A 19,096-nucleotide genomic window follows, 5' to 3' on the forward strand; every position below is an offset into this window, starting at 1 on the left:
TAATGGTAGCCATGCGGAAGGCGACTGCATTTAGGAGCAGAAAAGTAAAAGCTCCCCGGCCCTCTACCACATGAATATCATACCAAACAAAACCTGGCCCAGGTCACAACCTCCTCAAGTTCAAGAGCAGAGCGTGACATGTGCTCGCCCCCATTTCTCAGTGAAATTCACTCGCATTCTACACGCTTAGGAAATGTGTGCAACTGCGTGTGAGAAAGGATGGAGGGATGAGTTCAGAATGGTGGGCCAGGAACGACCTGAGCATTCACACAATTCTGTGACCTCTGACGTAATGGGCGAGAAGTGTGAGGAAACAGAAGGGTCAGGAGCGCCACCCTAGGAGCCTGGGCAGGGCGTCGTCCAGACGACTGGGTCGCACCCCTCGGGCATCGGGGGCGGAGCTGACCGCGCCCCGAGCCCGCCTCCGCCAGTTACTCAAGAGGGGTGCTCTTCTAGTCGCGAAGCTGGAAGAGTAGGAATCTCAGCGAGAATACCCACTGGCTGCCTTTCTCAGCGTCCAAGCCGCGCCATGCTCGTCCTCCGAAGCGGCCTGACAAGGGCTCTGGCCGCGCGAAAGCTCGCGCCCCAGGTACCGCCCTCCGGGAAACTTCCAAACCCAACTCCTGAAAGGGTGGGGGGGGGGGGCGGGGAGTCAAAAGGAAACGTGCGATCCGCGCATGCGCCCCTCCGACTTGCCAGCTGGCCTGGCGCGGGCGGCTTTCCTGCCTGCAGCCTTAGCCTCTCGCCCGCGAGCTCGGCGGAGGCGGGGAAAACCCGGGAGGCACTAGTAGGGGAAAAACCTTTTGCCATTGTCCTCTGTCAGCCTGCAAACAAGCTGCCCTGGACAGAGGGCTTTTCTGGCCTAGGTGCCAGGCGGCCCTGAGAACACCCCTAAAGCTCCAGCTACTGGGTTTTTTGCTGCCCAGCACTGCTGCCTCTCCCGGAAGGGCCTGTGCCAGGGCTGGTCGGGCCGCTGTTGATTTGACTCTTACAAGCGAAGGCCACCTGCAGACTGAAAGTGGAAGAAGGAAATAGACCAACCGATCTAGGCAACGGAACTTGCCATCCCATCTTAAAGGAAAAGCCCAACTTCTGAATATTTTTCAGGGATCCTTGAAGAGGGAATTCAAAGTGCCAGTGGTGAGGCATCCTGCCTAGCCGCCCATCTCCTGCAGTTAGTGCCCAAGCCAAGCAGAGTCAGAAACCTCTTAAGCAAATATATTGATTACAAACTCATAATCTCTGATGAGAAATGCGCAAAACAGATTTTTATGATTCATACTTAACTGTGAGAAATCGACCTATTATGGAATTTAAGCTAGTAATTTATTTCTTGTCATGTTTAGGCTTTTAGTCCTTTCTCAATGAGCAGGATAAGAAAGGGATTGACATATTCTAGAATCATACTTTCTGGTGAACAATAAAGACCTATTCACGCAAGACAATCTTTATCGTTTATTCTCCCTTCCTTCCACCTTCATTCTGAACTTGTCGTTCTTTTATAAATGAAGTGGAAGTTCTGCAGCCTAGAATAAGCCCTAAAGTAAAGAGAAGGGAGCCAGAAATATTCATTCTCAAAATCGAGTTTTAGTTTGTCACCTGCAACAAATATCATCTCACCCCTTCCCAGAAACACACACACCCTTCTCATTGCTATTAACTTTCCCCTGAACTTTCCTATTCTATTTTGAAAAAATAGATAAAAAGATAAATGTGTGATTTGATCACATATTTTGTTATCCAAACACAAATTCCCTAAACATCAACTTAACATTTGTTACAATTGCCTCATAGTCATTTTGATTACATTTTGTACATGATATTTTCAAAACTGTAGATACGAGGCAGTTTTTATTTGCATAAATTTCTCTTATTAGAGTTTGGTATAATGGCACAAAAATAATGTCTCCAAATTCAGGGTTAACAGCTCTTGTTTTCAGTGGCAAGCTTTGTCATTTAGGTGGTGAGATTTAACTCAAAATAGATATTAGTGGAATGAGCTGAAGATAGACAATTACAACTAAGTCCTGTATTTACAGTAAAGTAAAATAATATACACTGTTGTATTTTGTAAACCCAATCTATGTCAGAGCAAGAAGCCTACTGCTTTCCTTTAAAATCCTAGATAGCGAAAAATGATCCCAAAATTCATCCATAGCTTTGTAGGTAACAAAACTGTTTTAATAGATTACTCCTATGTAATCAGCATCATTAAATGTACACAAGCTAGCAAAAAAATGGATTTTCAAACTAGAATGCCATTTAAATGTGTGCATATACATATATGTATGTGTGTGTTTGATATACATTCACAGATGATCTTTTCTGGTAAGCTTTTCCTGCTGAAAATTAAGTTCACTCAGAGAACCAAACTCAAAATTAATATAGTGAGTATATGACTTCCAAAAAGGAACAAATGGTTGTTCAGGGACATTTCCATAAACTTGATATAATTGGATAGAATAAATTCCCTTCAGATTGTATCTGTAATTAAAAATAATTATTCTGACAGCTGTAACTTGGTTTTTCCCCTTTTGACCATTTAGTCTATCACAATGTTACAATGCAATGGACAGGATAGATTCCTGTTACATTAGTTACCATCCATTCCTATTTTTGAACAGTGATCTGCTTCACTGGATTTGGGAAATGCTCTAACCTGACCAGCAATTTCCATTGTTTTAAGAACTAACAATAGGAATTTTCTGCTAGTAAACACATTTCTATTGTGTCACCAAAAACACCTATATGTTATATAAAGTTCTTATAAATGCTTAACTCCAACACATATACCATTGACTAAAAGATGGAATATTGGCTAGCTAAGGGGAAATTTGTGAAATTTATTCAGATTCTAATCTTATTTCTTGGGAAAGAAAGTGCTGCAGTGCCTTCTTCTGAGCAACTGCTCATGAAAAAGTGAATAAAACTGATCCCTCTACCAGGAAACACAGCTGTCTCTTTAGAATACTGAAAGGTAGTAGTGCTCTTTATTGGCATCAATGTAAACTGATGTCTATGGAGAAAGGACAGCTGAGGTAAAATTAGATTGTGAGTTTACTGAGTGTCCTTTGTTAGTATAAACCCTATAAACTGTTAGTTTAAACAGTATAAACCCCACCCTCCCAAAATGTTTAACTCTGCCTTATCTTCCTTCAGGTATGCTCATCTTTTGCTACAGGCCCCAGGCAGTATGATGGAACATTCTATGAATTTCGTACCTATTATCTTAAACCCTCAAAGATGAATGAATTCCTGGAAAATTTTACAAAAAATGTTCATCTTCGGACAGCTCACTCTGAATTGATTGGATACTGGAGTGTAGAATTTGGAGGCAGAATGAACAAAGTGTTCCAGATTTGGAAGTATGGTATGAATCATCAACTTAAGCATGCAGTATTAAGTTGATGCAGTCATCAACTTAAGCATGCAGGACATATTTTCTTTCTGTCAGTTGTTACATGAAACATAGTTCTTTGATCTGTATAACTATAATAGACACAGGTTACATAAAACTTTTAACCAGAAATGAAAAACTTGTTAAACTGGAAATAACCCACCCAGTTATACATGTCTGCCAGTCCACTGCTGGAACTTTGTCACAAGGGAATGTGATGTTGGGAAAGTATGACATCTCAAATTTCAAATCATAAAATTGTGAACTGGACTTTAATTCTCAGAAAAAAAATTACAATATTTATATAAATGGTATATGGAAAAAATTGTTTTGTTTTACAAAAATTTAAAGCAGGTGATTCTCTGACTCTGCCCACACTTACTCTAGAGTATACTGTAACCTACAATAAAACTTCATTTCCAGGGCCTCCCCAGTGGCGGAGCAGGTTGAGCGCAGCGCTGTGAAGCTGCACGCAGCCTCTGCAGTGCCGGTTCGATTCCTGGGGCAGACCTCTCCTGCCACGTCCACTGCTCCCCTCAGCAGTGTACTTCGGTCCTTCTGCCTGTTCTGCTCCCTGCTGTCTCTGGTGAATTCTCTCACCCTCCCACATCTCTGGCCTGTACCCGTGTTTGTATAAATAAACATAAAATCTTAAAAAAAAAACAAAAAACTTCATTTCCAACTCAAAAAAAAAAAAAAAAAGCATTAATTGCAAGAACCCCGTGAGTAAAGTTCATAAAGGAAAGTAGAATTACTTTTTCTATTATTGAACCTATAGTTAGACATCAGAGTTCTAGAAGAAATGGTTAAACAGCATGAGGCTTTAGGGAAATGGAGACTGCTAGATGATGCTAGTTAACTTTGAAGCCTTACACATCTGTAAGACTTAATAATTATGTATTGTTTTGCAACCCCTTTTGTTTCTGCATCCTGTTATTTCAAGGCATTCACTGTCAGTATTCACTGTCTAGGGAGGTCATGGAAAAGGAATTTCAGACAATTCTCATATTGAAGCTAACCTTCCCTTGGTTTAGAAGAGGAAGGAGAATAGGTTACAGAAAGCCCAGGAATGTTTGTTACTCATCTTTGTATCTTTATTTAACCTTTGTGAAGTCCAAGTCCAGACTTAATGATAGCCAAAGAATGTGTAATAACTTCATTTAATGTTTGGTCATCAATGTCCATTATTTTAAAGTACTTTAATATGAAAAGTGCTCATTCTGTACTTAACAGGACATAGTTTAGGATACTTCCCTCTTGTAATAAAAAAAATCCATTAAGGGCCTCCCCGGTGGCGCAGCGGTTGAGCGCTGGGTTGCGAAGCTGCCCGCAGCCTCCGCAGCGCCGGTTCAATCCCCGGCTGCTCCCTGGCCACCTGAGGAGGGTCCCACATGGCGCGCAGACCTCTCCTGCCGCCCGCTGCTCCCCTCAGCAGTGTACTTCGGTCCTTCTGCCTGCTCTGCTCCCTGCTCTAGCTCTGGTGAGTTCTCTCACCCTCCCGCGCTTCTGACTGTACCCAGTGCATGTATAAACAAAACAAACAAACAAACAAACATGCCTCTATAAAAAATCCATTAAAACACATATATATGCTTAAATGTGCCACCAGTTTAATCAGGATCCATTAAAATATTTAAAAGTCTTAATGTAACTTCCTTAAGCTCTATGATAGGTGTAACTCCTTAGCCTCAGCAGAAACCATAGAAAACTCTTTTACTCTTAGTCTTATGGGACCCTAAGAGTAAATATAGTATTAGGCCCATATATAAGTAAATTTTATCTTTGTTTTGATAACTTAAACAGAAGAGAAATAAGTATCAGGTAAAAAGAAAGTGTGATAATAAGAGAATTTCTTTGGAAGCCTTTTAAAGAAGAGGCTATAAAGAGCATCTTCGATTTTGTTTATGTTAAACTTAATTCAAGGTATACCTTCAAATGACCACCTATTACCACCACCACACCAAAGAATAACAGTCCTTCTCTAAATTGGTACTATAATATAAATACTTCAATTGAAATAATAAAAAGTTAACATATTAAGTACTGTCTTTGTGCCAGCAGTCTTCTAAACTCCTTCACATGTCTAACTCATTTAATCTTCACAAAAACCCTGGAGGTAGATACTATATATCTATAGAGATAGAGATGTGTATAATAGAAGTATATAATAGACAGATACATATACTGGATGTGTGTGTGTGTGTATGTGTGTGTGTGTGTATATATATATATATATATAAACTGTGTTATATATATGTTATATATATACATAAACTGTGTCTCCCCCCACCCAGTTTCATAAAGAAACAGACCTAGAAAAATTCAATAACTTAGCTACGTCACACAACTACTTACTAGTAGTAGAGCCTCTGAATCTCACTATGTGACAATATCCTAGTTATTGACATTTCCGCTCTCCTTTGGACCACGACAACTTGGAGACACATATCATATATATACCATATGTACAAATATACACACACACATAATATATATGTTGGTATCCCCGGTGATATAACAGTAACCATATGTACCTTAATGAACATTAGCTGAAGTGGAATGAAACCCAGGAAAAGTGTAGGTGATCTAAATCTAGACTTTTTCTTCCCATAGATAATTTTGCACATCGAACTGAGGTTCGCAAAACCTTGGCCAAGGATAAGAAATGGCAGGAACAATTTCTCATTCCAAATTTGCCTCTGATGGATAAACAAGAGAGTGAGATTACTTATCTGGTACCATGGTGCAAATTGCAAAAACCTCCAAAAGAGGGTAAGTCTCTTTCCTCATGGTCTGTTTGAATTTTGATAGAAAAAAACTAAAGATTTTAATTACAGAAACTGAAGTCAAACCTTTGATAACAGTGTTCATTGTTGAGATAAAAATTAGTTGGAGCTTTCAGCTTTTCCTTTTAAAAAATGAGCACTACACAATAAAGCATAATTTTCCAAATTGGGATCTTACTGATCTGAAACCTTAATTGCATCATAGAAAAAGCTGACATGGTCAGTAAAGGCTGAAGAGTTGGGCCTTATGAGCAGGGAACACATGTGTGGGTAAGTGTGGAAGGGTGTGTGATGTTCTATCATAATTTTAAAATAAACTTTTAAATATTTTTCTATAAATTAAAACTAATCTTAGACCATTAAGTACATTTTTGTTTATAAAACTGACTGTGGGGACTACCAACTGAAACTGCCAAGTCTAACTCTTCTGTCTTCCTCTTATTTCTCAGCTTGAAAATAATTCCTAAAGATTTGTCTTCTTGCTGATTTAAAGAAATTATTATCTCAACCCAGTTTTAAACAAAGTTCAGATTAGTAAAAGCATTAACTGGTTTAACTTTTCTTTTTGTTTCCCTGTGATCCCCAAGGTTTGAAAGGTCTTATCAACTTATACATTTAGATTCCTTCAGCTTTCAGCACTCTCTAAATGGACTAGATGGCTTCTCTCACTGCATGAAATCTTGGTTCTCTTCCTCCAGTAACTTTGCATGCTTACCTTTACTTCTCTAGTCCATTTATTCCTTAATTTCATTCTCTCCACCTACCTTATACTTCCATCCAGAAAGTAGAATGCTTTTCAAGTATTTACCTGGATTAAAGGAACAATAATACTATCTCTTCTCAGGTTTTTTCCCTTAAAAACACTTAAAAATCAGATCTATTGTTTGCCTGCTGTTCATGTTAGAAATGGATTCTGTTAAGAGGCAAGTTATATAAAGATACAGAAATGGAAATTAGAATGAAGCATGAAACTGTAGGAGATTCAAAATACTTCCTTATTCATATCTTTTCTAAAAGTGTAGCCTCGGGCAGATAAAAAAAATCCTATTCAATCATAAATTCTCAGTGTTTAACTTACTATACAGATTATTATTAGATTTTTAATATAAAAATAGTTTACCTATAGCTGTCAGTCCTTTTTTCCTGTAAGCTTAACAATTGATGCTTAAACATTAACAAGGACTTTCTAAATATAAAAGCAAAGAAAAACAATGCAAATTATTAAAAAATGTGTCTATATAGTCATATACGTTTATGTATATCCAAATCTTCTGACATCAGTCTTCCACTAAAATCAAACTTAACATGATTAGAAGAGTCACTTGAATATGTCTGTAATATAATTAATTTTCATCCTATCTAGGAGTCTATGAGCTTGCTACTTTTCAAATGAAACCAGGTGGACCAGCTCTGTGGGGTGATGCATTTCAAAGGGCAGTTCATGCTCATGTCATTCAAGGCTACTCAAAATTAGTTGGAGTATTTCATGGAGAATATGGACTACTCAACAGAGGTACATTTCTTCTATGAAATTGCAAAGAATTGGTGATCTTAAGTTGTTTTTGTTAATTTGTCTCTGTTCTCATTATGGAGCATATTTTCTTTTTATTGCCAAATTTTCAATGTTTTGTAATTTTAGGGTTGTGCAAACCTGTTATATTTTTTATTTGGAATATTAATACCTTATGAAGTATTTTTTTAAAATACTGAAATGGGAACTCCCTGGTGGCGCAGCAGGTTGAGCGCAGCACTGTGAAGCTGTCCACAGTCTCTGCAGCACAGGTTGGATTCCCGGCCAGCTAGAGAGATACCCACATGGCATGGCAGACCTCTCCTGTCTCGCCCGCTGCTCCCCTCAGCAGTGTTTTCGATCCATCTGCCTGTTCTGATACCCTTTCTTCCTCTGATGAATTCACTCACCCTCCCATGCCTCTGGCCTGTGCCCCAAGTCTTGTATAAATAAATAAATCTTTTAAAAAAATAAAATACTGAACTATTCTTTCCCCTAAAACATCAAAATAATAATTTTTTTAAAAACTGAAGGGAACCTCAACCTCGATGGAAATGTTAAAACTGGAAGGAATCTTGGGTTATCTGTTGCTTTGTTTTTCTATATTGCACATATGAGTTAAATCATCCATTGTCTTTCTTTTTCTGACTTACTTCTCTTAGCATTATTCCCTCCAGTTCCATCCATGCTGCTGTAAATGGCAAGCTTTTATCTATTTTTTTTAAATATTTATTTATTTATGCATATAAGAACTGCAGTATAGGCCAGAGGTGGGGGGGGGGTGTGTGAGAGAATTCACCAGAGACAGAATGGGGAACAGAACTGGCGGATCTACTGAAATACACTGCTGAGGGAAGCAGCGTGTGAGTCAGGAGAGGTCTGCCACGCCATGTGGGTAGCTTACTGGCTGGGGCTCGAACTCATGCTGCATTGGCTGTGGATAGCTTCATAGGTTGTATCTTAACCCCTTGCACCACCAGGGAGGCCCCACTTTTATCTATATTTTTAACTGAGTAGAATTCTATTGTGTGTATATAGATGTGTGTGTGTGTGTGTGTGTGTGTGTGTGTACACACTACATCTTCTTCATCCATTCCTCTACCATTGGGCATTTAGGTCTTTTCCAAAACTAGGCTATTTTAATGCACCACAATGACATAAGAGTTCATCTATTCTTAATTAATGTTTTCATGTTCTTTGGATAGAAGCCTAGGAGTAGAAATGCTGGATCATATAGTAGATTTATTTTAATATTTTGAGGCACCTCCATACTATTTTCCCTGGGGACTTAACCTGTCTACATTCCCACAAATGGTTTGCAAAGGTTCCATTTTCTCTACATCCTTGCCAATACCTGTTGTTTCTGGTCTAGTTCATATGACCCATTCTCACTGATGTGACATGGTATCTCACTGTGGCTTTAATTTGCATTTCCATGATTATATAAATTATGAACTTTTTTCATGTGCCTGTTGGCCATCTGTATGTTCTCTTTGAAGACATGACTATTTAGCACTTCTCCCATTTTTCCAATGGGTTATTTTTCTTTTTGTTGAATTGTGTGAATATTTTGTAGATCTTAGATATTAGCCCTTTTCAAATGTATGATGTGTAATATTTGTTCCCATTCAGTAGGGTGTCTCCACTTTAATGATAGTTTCTTTCACTGTGCAGAAGCTTTTTAGTTTGATACAGTGCAACAGTTTATTTTTGCTTTTATTTCACTTCTGTTTCATTCATGATAAAAACTCAATAAAATGAGGATAAAAGAACCATACCTCAACATGTTAAAAGCTATATAAGACAAATCCACAACTAACATCACACTCAGTAGTGAAAAAGTGAAACCTTTTCTTCTAAGATCAAGTACAAGACAAGGATGTCCACTTTTACCACTACTATTTAACATAGTATTGGAAGCCCTTGTTAGAGCAATTTGGCACAGAAAGATTTAAAAGGGAACTAAATTGAACAATAAGTAAAATTTTTCACTATTTTCAGATGACATGGTCATATACACAGAAAACCCTAAAGACTCCACAATAAAACTATTAGAAATGATAAATCAGTACAGTGAAGTGTACAAAATCACTTACAAAGTTTTATGCATTCCTGTATGAAACAATGAACTAGAAGAGAAAGAAATCAAGAAAATGATCTCATTTACTATTTGAAAGACCTGTACAATGAAAACTATACAAAAATGTTGAAAGAAATGGAAGACACAAAGAGATGGACACAAATTCCTTTATCTTGGATTGTAAAAATTATATTATTTAAAGGCCATTTTCCCCAAAATAATATATAGATTCAATGCAATTCCTATTAAAGACTCAATGGCATTTTTCAAAAATAGAGTGGACATTACTGAAATTTATATGGAACCATAAAAGAACTGAATAGCCCAAGCAAATCTGACTGAAAGAACAGGGGTATCATACGTCCAGAAATCAGGCTTAGCTACAAAGCTATATAGTAATAAATATCAGTATGGCATTGGAATAAAGATAGACCCATAGATCAATGGAATAAATCAAGAACCCAGAAATAAACCCATACTTACATAAACAGTTAATCTGCAAAAAAAGGAGCAAAAAGTATACAATTGAAAAAGAAAGGACTCTTCAACAAATGGTGCTGGGAAAAATGAATAGCCACATGCAGAAAAAAAAAAAAAAAGAAACTATACCACTATCTCATACCTTACACAAAAGTAACTCTCAGTGAACTAAACACTTAGGTATAAGATCTGAAACCATGAAGTACATAGGAGAAAACACAAATAAAACACTATGTGATGTTGGCTTCAGGGAGTTCTTTGGGGACTTGACTTCAACTTTAATTATTTTCTTTTTTTCCCAAGTTATATTGAAATATTGACTTTTTTCTGTATTTCTATTTGTAATAATGCATAGTCTTTTGAATGTGTGTGGTTTGTTCCTGCAGTTCATGTTCTTTGGTGGAACGAGACTGCAGATAGTCGCGCAGCTGGCCGACACCAGGCACATGAGGATCCCAGAGTGGTGGCTGCCGGTGAGCTTTTATATCACGAGGAATAAATTATTCTTAAAGAAAGATTTGATTCAGTCATTAACTTATAAGCTTTATTATGATTTTTTTTTTTCAGTTCGGGAAAGTGTCAATTATCTAGTGTCTCAGCAGAATATGCTTCTGATCCCTACATCATTTTCACCATTGAAATAACTTTCCATTGAAATCCAAAGCATTTCATTAACTATGAAATTAATTGCCATAAGATATGTCTGCTAATGGTGCTTAAATTCTCCCAAGAGACTCTCCCTTTTACTTGAAGGAGGTGGTAAGTTAATTTGCTATGTCTCGGAATTTTTAAAGTCACTTTTGTCCATTTTCACTATCACCTCAGGAAATTGTTCTGTTCATTTTCCTCAGGGCATTCATTAGCTATTATACATTAAAAAAATAGTATCATTATGACAAGATCTTGATTTTTCAATTCTTTCAGAATATCTTACTCTCTAATTCGGTAACCCTCTCCTTTTATAGCATTTTTGTTCAAATAATGATGTTACATTTCCAAATGATAATATTTTGAAAATTTTTATATACATTTTGCATTGTCTTTTTTTCTAAGATTTTAAAAGTTTTTGTCCAGTAAAGTTTATTTTGTAATAACAATGGGGTTCATTAAGTATTAAACTTTTTTTATTTTTTCTATGGAAAAGTTCGGTATCATTTGGATTATCTGTATTAAGATTTCCGCATTATTAATCACTTTCAAAATGATGTTATTAGGTTCTGGTATTAAAACTCAGTTGGTTTATAGGATGAAATGTCTTCACATACAGTTATTTTTACTAATTTTCTTACAATTAATTTTACTAATTTTAATTTTATGTTGGATCACTAACAAAGATACTTGAAACATTTGTTTTAAAAAGATATTGTGGTCATGGAAATGTTTGCCCTAATAAAAGCCTATATACACATTCTGATTTTTTTTAATTAATTTATTTATTTATACAAGCACTAGGTACAGTCAGAAGCGTGGGAGGATGAGAGAATTCACCAGAGCCAGAGTGGGGAACAGAACAGGAAGACTGACAAAATACAGTGCTGAGGGGAGCAACAGGCGTGGCAGGAGAGGTCTCTCGCGCCATTTTGGGACCCTGGCTGGCAGCCGGGGATGGAACCAGTGTTGTAGAGGCTGCAGGCAGCTTCACAGCCCAGCGCTCAACCGCTGCACCACCAGGGGAGGCCCCACATTCTGATTTTTTAATAGTGTTTTATATTTTTATTCCCTCCTCTGGAGCTTTTGCTGTGTTGCTATAGATAATGAGACAGTAATTATGTAAATATTAAGTTACCCCAAGTAAATACTCTCCTAGTAAATCCATAATGAAAAATTCTTTAGTAACATCACAGATGTGCTAGGATTTTCCTAAAAACAATTTTAATTTTCATATTAGTTGATCTCCAAGGTTCTCTTAAACTAGATTTGGTACTTTCATGATATCCTGATAGTCTATATTTACAGACATATGATGTTTCTAACATATATTGCAAATACAACATAGTAAATTATGAATTAGCTATCTGAAGGAAATTGAAAAATAGGAATGAAAATTATCTCTTATTATCATGTCATTTATGATATCCACATAGAGTCAAAGGACAGATGTTTCCTAGTAAGGAAAAGAACACCATCACCCCCATCTAAATGCCTACAGATCCTATAAGAATGAAGAAAAATTCTGCCTAACAGGATTGAGAAATTTTTGTAGCCTTTGTTTGAAGTACTAGATTGCTTATAGTATAGGGAGTATACTAAATATTGCTAATATCCACATCTTAAAAAATAACCAAAATATACATTATATGGTATAGAAAACAAGGCATTAACTTCCTGGAGGTACAATGCTTTCAAAGTATGTAGAAATACTGTGATTCATCTACAAAATTAAAACAGCTATAAATAACCACATCATAATTTAAACATGGATTTTACCAAGTGCAGATTATTTATGTAAGACACATATGACTGTTCCTGACAACAGCAGTCTAAAGAAGAAAGGAGCTCAAATGCAGAAATGAAAGACAAAGCTGTTGTATCAGGTTTTGTTCACTGCTATTTTTTACAGCCAATATTGAATTGTGTAGGAGCCTGAGTTGATAAAATCCATCTCACCATGTAATTCCTGAATCCACCTTCTGTGGACCCCAGCACAGTAAACACCCTGGTCTCACTAGTACTTTCTCCCTGGACACCAAAAGCAAACATACCTGACAAATGTGTACTGTTCACTGTACATCCAGGGCTGAAGTTCCAGGCTGGGGTACTTGCCAAAGGGTGGCATGATCAAGCTGAACACCAGGGCAACACAGACAAACAGCTGGCAGGACAATCTATAACCGAGGTAGAGGGGGAATAGGGAAGCCAGGAGAAGAGGGAGTTTTATTCTTTGCTTTATTCTGTTCTTCTTGTTCATTCCTCTGTTGGCTTTGGTTTTAGGAATTCTTGTAGAATTTTTTGGAGTGGGGGTTTAGTTGTAATGAATTTCTGGAGTTTTGATTTGTCTGAGAAGGTCCATATTTTTTCTTTGTAGAGGAAGGACAGCATTTGCTGTGTTGAAGTTTGCTGAATATGTTACTCCATTCTGTTCTTGCCCGCAATGTTTCTTTGGAGAAGTCTGAAGTTAACCTGATTGGTTTTCCCTGTAAGTTATCTGTTTCTTCCCTCTTGCCAGTTTCATTATTTTTTCCTTGTCTTGAACTCTTGCAGGATTTACTATTATGTGTCTTGCTGTAGTTTTCTTTTCATTGTGGTAACTGGGAGTTCTTCTTACTTCTTGTATGTCTATATTCATCTCCTTTTTCATGCTTGGCAAGTTTTCTTCAGTTATCTCCTTGAATAATTTCTCAGTCCCTTTGTCTCTCTCCTCACCTTCTGGAATGCCTATAACTCTTACATTTCCTCTTCTCATGGAGTCTGATAATTGTCTAAGGGTATCCTCATACTTAGAAGAAGGAGTTTTAGAAAAAAGACCAAAGGGCAAGCACTTATGAGTTCAGCCAGCTTCCTGGGCCAGCAAGCATGCAGATGTGGAGTATAGGGACCATAGCTGAGCTCTACTAGGACATTCTGGGTGGCCTGGAAGCAGTGGAGCCTAGTAACTAAATATCTACCAGGCCATTTCTGGTAACTGGCAGCACGAGGACAGAGGCCAGATGGATACCAGGAAGAGGCACCATGCTGAAGACTCCACGGAGTGAACACTGGCCACAAGGCAGGGTGACTCTGAAGACCTGAGGAAGCCCACACTGGGTCTGAGTCCAACTCCACTTATAGGGAAGCTGAGAAAAACAGCCCTGGAGCAGGACCCTAAAGACCTGAAGCTTGGTTCTGTCTCTACTACAAGTGTGTCCACAGGAAGTCAGTCCCCCCTGGCCTCAGTCTTCTCATTTGTAATCTGTGGACTGAGACTAGGTGACCCATTCAGGTCCCACACTCCAAAACACACTCTACACCAATGGCCCAGTGACAGCTCAAGAGGCATACTATCTAAATCCTCCTGGTACCTCCTCAAACACTATACCCCCATGTTCTCTAAGAACAACGACTTGTACATACTTTATAAGGAAACCCTAAGTTCCTTCCATTTATTGCTGAGGATGTTATCCTTAAAAAACTAAAAGAAGAGTCTAATGCTGCCTTTAGTTGTAATATTCTGGGGTTTCAATGCAAAAATAATCACTGAGTGGTTGATTCTATGAGAAAGTATTTTACTGAAAATTATCTCATTTACTTACCATGACTGTCCTAAGTTGTAGTAGCATTATCACCATCAAGATGGAAGGTAATTGAGACTCAGAGAGGCTAAGCAACTTGCCCAAGTTCATATAGGCAATAATTAGCAGAACCAAAATTCAAGTCCAGGTATGTATCCTTTAAAATCACAATATTTGCATTACCCACACAGTGTATAGGGATGAATATCTGCAGACTGCTGCTGTATACATCTTTATAGAGTGGAATAATTTTATCCCTCCCAACCAAGTGAGTTAGTATACAACATTGATATGCAAGCAATACAAAAGACAGAGTCTTTTCTGATTCCCAACATTTTTTTTTTACCTCTCTGGTTCCCTTTGTATATGAATTTGCAGTTAAAGATCAATTTAGACAAAAAATCATATTTCCAATTAATATTTAAGTCAACAGAATCTTAGTATATCATTGCAAGTTTATGAAAATTGAATTTACCAGTTTTTCTGAACTTTGCCCTAGTTTCATTACCTTTACACACACACACACACACACACACACACACACACACACACAGAGCACTACCTAAGCACTCACTTTAATCTTTATAACATATCCTCCGTCAGATACTGATATTATTATCCCCATTACACATATGAGCAGATTAAGGCACAGAGAAGTAACTTGCCCAGTGGCAAGAAGCAGAACTGGGATTGAAATACAGATAATCTGGCTCCAGTACATGTATCATAACCATGATGCTATCCTGACTTCATTGGTCAGGAGGCCTACAGCCCACCCATAAAGCCTTAGCCTGCATGGCACATCTCACCTGAGGCAAGAATCCCTTCCAACTCCATCTAGTGATCAGCAACCTTTTCCACGAAAGGGCCACGAACTGTTGCTGTGTGAATATCCAGCCCTTCACCTGGTAAGGAGCCTTTGCCATCCATCAGGTTGAGCAAGTCTGCCTGTCTCTAGATTCTGCAAGAAGTCAACATGGAAGGTCAGCTATTACCTTAGTATTTCCCACATAACCTTACTTCTCTTCCCAGCATTTTCTGTAAGCCTTCAAATCGCTTAAAGATGAACAATGAAACATAAAATTGGGCAATGGTCATAAAATAACAGTGATATGACCTATAAAATTATGACAAATACTCAATTCACAACAAATCAGGGAGAAGAAAAGTATAAATTAAAATGATATTTCTCACACATAAACAGGCAAGTATTAAAGTCTTGCAGAAGAATTGGCAAGAATGTGGAGAAAGGAAATCACACTCTTTGCCAATGGGAGGATAATTAGATACTTTAAAGAGCAAGTGAAAACTAGTGAAATTGAATCAGTATTTCCTCTCACAGGAATTGTAAGTGCCCATGGAGATATGTACATAGCTACTCACTGAAACATTATATATAAACTAAACATAAGGAAACATATCAATAGGGAAGGAACAACAAAGTTATGGTATACTCAAGTACTGGGTTATTGAAGAGTAATTAAAATGAATCCACTGTCTCTAAACTATTTACTCTGCTACCTTTGAAAAATCACTCATTCTCTTTGAGCTTAATGTTTGTTTTTTTGGTTTTGCTTTTTTTGTAAAGTAGAAATAACTTCACACAGTACAATGAAAGGGGGGGGGGTGGGGGGGGGGTGGGGGGGGTGGGGGGGTGGGGTGGGGTGGGGGGGTGGGTGGGTGGGGTGGGAGGGTGGAACTAAAGGACAGCGCAGATAACCAGCGTGCCCCGCGCTGGGCCCCGGCGCCGCTCACGGGCTGGGCTGTCCGGCCGCCCCTCGCGGGCACTGGGGGCGGAGCGGACCCGCCCCGAGGCCGCCCTGCCCGGAGCTCGGGCGGGGTGCGCTTCAGTCGGGAAGCCGGGTAAGAGTTGGAATCTCTGAGAGAATACCCACTGGCTGCCTTTCCCAGCATTCAAGGCCGCACCATGCTCATCCTTCGAAGTGGTCTGACTAAGGCCCTGGCCGCGCGGACACTCGCGCCTCAGGTACTGGCCGCCGGGACGGGGCGCCACGGAGGTCACGGGCGACAGATACGGGGCGTGTGTGGGGCGCGCGCGCGGACCTGCGCACGCGCACTGTCCGCTCGCGGCCCCGGCTCGCGAGCTCGCGAGCTCGCGCATGCGCACACTGGCTCCCTCGCAGCCCGGGGAGCGCGGCGCAGGCGCCGAAATTCAAGTGCACGTTCCCGAACCTGTAGGCGGGGAGCCAGGCCTGGGCGCAGCTAGGGAGGACCCGTTAGCCAGGGTCCCCACCCTGCCCGGTCAAAAGCAGCCTGAGACAGCGGGCTTTTGGCCTAGAAGCCAGGCTGTCCGGAGGACATCCCTGAAGCTCCAGCGGCTGCGTCCTTCTGGCCAGTACCAAACGCGCTCGCCCCAAGGGGCCTGTGCAGGGTGCCGGTCCTGCCCTTCCTATCGATTTGTCTTTTGATAAGAGAATGCCCCCTCCAAACTGGGGTAAAAGGAGAAAAAGGTCAGCCGACGGCTGGCAACAGAACCAGCCTCCCCCTTGTAAAGGAATTGCACAACTTCTGAGCATTTTGCAGAGAACCTGGAAAAAGAGGTCCAAGGTGCAATTGCTGGAACATCCTGCCCAGTTGTCCACTGGTGTCTTTGGTAGGTGACCAAGCCAGGCAGTATCAGAAACCTTGTAAATAAGCATGGTGATAAGAGATTCATTTAACTACAGCTGGAAATCTACAGAACAAGTGTTTGTGAGTCAGTCGAAATCATTGGGAATTGGCATCTTCTGTGAGATTTTTTTCTTTTCATATTCAGGTTTTTTTTACTCTTTTCTCAATGGGCAGGATAAGGAGGAGGTAAACATTCTAGAGAATGATTTGCTGGTGAATGAAGACTAAAGAAAATCTATTAATGCCCCATTCGCCCAAGGCTAAGCAATACAGTCTTTATTCTTCTGATACTGCTGAAACAGGACCAAGAATTTTTCCTTACCTCTTAATTCTGCACTTTGACTTCATTAAGTGTCGACCACTTGTTCTCTAATAAGTGAATTGGGGGGGCGCAGCGGTTGAGCCCTGGGCAGCAAAGCTGCCCCGCAGCCTCTGCAGCACCGGTTCGATCCCCAGCCTCCAGGCGAGGGTCCAACATGGCGCGCAGACCTCTCCTGCCTCATCTGCTGCTCCCCTCAGCAGTGTACTTCATCGGTCTGCCTGTTCTGTGCCCCGCTCTGGTGAATTCTCTCACCCTCCCGCGCTGCTGACTGTACCCAGTGTTTGTATAAATAAATAAATCTTTAAAAAAAAAAAAAGTGAATTGGAAGTCACTGCTGTCTACAGTGAGGCTTATGTGAAGATAAGGGAGTCTTCATATTAGTTACCATACAGTCCTATTTTTGAACAGTGGTCTGCTTCACTGGATTTGGGAAATACTCTAACCTGACCAGCAATTTCCATTGTTTTAAGAACTAATAATAGGAATTTTCTGCTAGTAAGCACATTTCTATTGTGTCACCAAAAACACCTATATAATTTATAAAGTTCTTTTAAATGTTTAACTCCAACACATATACCTTTCACTAAAGATGAAATATTGGCTCACTAAGGGGAAATTTGTGAAATCTTATTTCTTGGGAAAGAAAGTGCTGCAGTGCCTTCTTCTGAGCAACTTCTCATGAAAAAGTGAATAAAAATGAACACTCTGCGAGGAAACACAGCTTTCTCTTTAGAATACTGAAAGGTATTGGCATCATTGGCATCACTGTAAACTGATGTCTATGGAGAAAGGACAGCTGAGGTAAAAACAAATTGTGAGTCTACTGAGTGTCCTTTGTTTCCAGTCTCAGATTGGTTGTCACATGGCAGTATAAACCCACCCTCCCAAAATGTTTAACTTTGCCTTATCTTCCTTCAGGTATGCTCATCTTTTGCTACAGGCCCCAGGCAGTATGATGGAACATTCTATGAATTTCGTACCTATTGCCTTAAACCCTCAAAGATGAATGAATTCCTGAAAAATTTTACAGAACATATTCATCTTCGTACAGCTCACTCTGAATTGATTGGATACTGGAGTGTAGACTTTGGAGGCAGAATGAACAAAGTGTTCGGTATTTGGAAGTATGGTACGAGTCATCAACTTAAGCATGCAGTACATATTTTCATTCTGTCAGTTGTTATGTGAAACGTAGTTCTTTGATCTGTATTACTATAATCAGACACAGGTTACATAAAACTTTTAACCATTAATGAAAAACTTGTTAAACTGGAAATAACCCTCCCAGTTGTACATATCTGCCAGTCCACTGCTGGAACCTTTGTCACAAGGGAATGTGATGTTGGGAAAAAATGACATTTCAAATCATAAAATTGTGAACTGGACTTTAATTCTCAGAAAAAATATTACAGTACTTATTACATAGATGGTATGTGGAAAAAAATGTTTTACAAAAATTTTAGCAAGCAATTCTCTGAATCTTCCCACCCTTACTCAAGAGTATACTGTAACCTACAATAAAACTTCATTTCCAGATTAAAAAAAAATTAAAGCATAATTTACAAGAACCCGAGTGAGTTATGTTCATAAAGGAAAGTAGAATTACTTTTTCTATTATTGAACCTATACCCAGATATCAGTGTTCTAGAAGAAATGGTTAAACAGCGTGAGACTTCAGGGAA

General features: G+C 39.2%; 2 protein-coding genes and 1 long non-coding RNA gene across 3 annotated transcripts; 2 read left to right on the top strand and 1 right to left on the bottom strand.

Annotated features, from left to right (window-relative positions):
• Positions 1–336: 336 nt before the first annotated feature.
• Positions 337–11,677, top strand: NIPSNAP3A (nipsnap homolog 3A). The gene is made up of 6 exons (XM_037492654.2): positions 337–589; positions 3,160–3,370; positions 6,011–6,169; positions 7,547–7,696; positions 10,640–10,726; positions 10,821–11,677. Exons 1-6 carry the CDS (start codon positions 530–532, stop codon positions 10,895–10,897), a joined length of 744 nt encoding a protein of 247 aa, XP_037348551.1. The 5' UTR covers positions 337–529; the 3' UTR covers positions 10,898–11,677.
• On the bottom strand, positions 11,544–16,501 carry LOC129144917 (uncharacterized). The gene is made up of 4 exons (XR_008549730.1): positions 16,357–16,501; positions 15,271–15,422; positions 12,956–13,078; positions 11,544–11,998 (listed from the first exon to the last, which is right to left on the bottom strand). It is a non-coding gene; the product is annotated as an uncharacterized LOC129144917 (long non-coding RNA).
• Positions 16,264–18,988, top strand: LOC129144916 (protein NipSnap homolog 3A-like). Its single transcript, XM_054689636.1, has 2 exons — positions 16,264–16,448; positions 18,333–18,988. The coding sequence occupies exons 1-2, from the start codon at positions 16,389–16,391 to the stop codon at positions 18,600–18,602; spliced, it is 330 nt and encodes a 109-aa protein (XP_054545611.1). The 5' UTR covers positions 16,264–16,388; the 3' UTR covers positions 18,603–18,988.
• The last annotated feature ends 108 nt before the right edge of the window (positions 18,989–19,096 follow it).

Source organism: Talpa occidentalis, unplaced genomic scaffold (genome assembly GCF_014898055.3).
Source record: "Talpa occidentalis isolate TD23 unplaced genomic scaffold, MPIMG_talOcc4v2.1 talOcc4.7, whole genome shotgun sequence".
Classification (NCBI taxonomy): domain Eukaryota; kingdom Metazoa; phylum Chordata; class Mammalia; order Eulipotyphla; family Talpidae; genus Talpa; species Talpa occidentalis.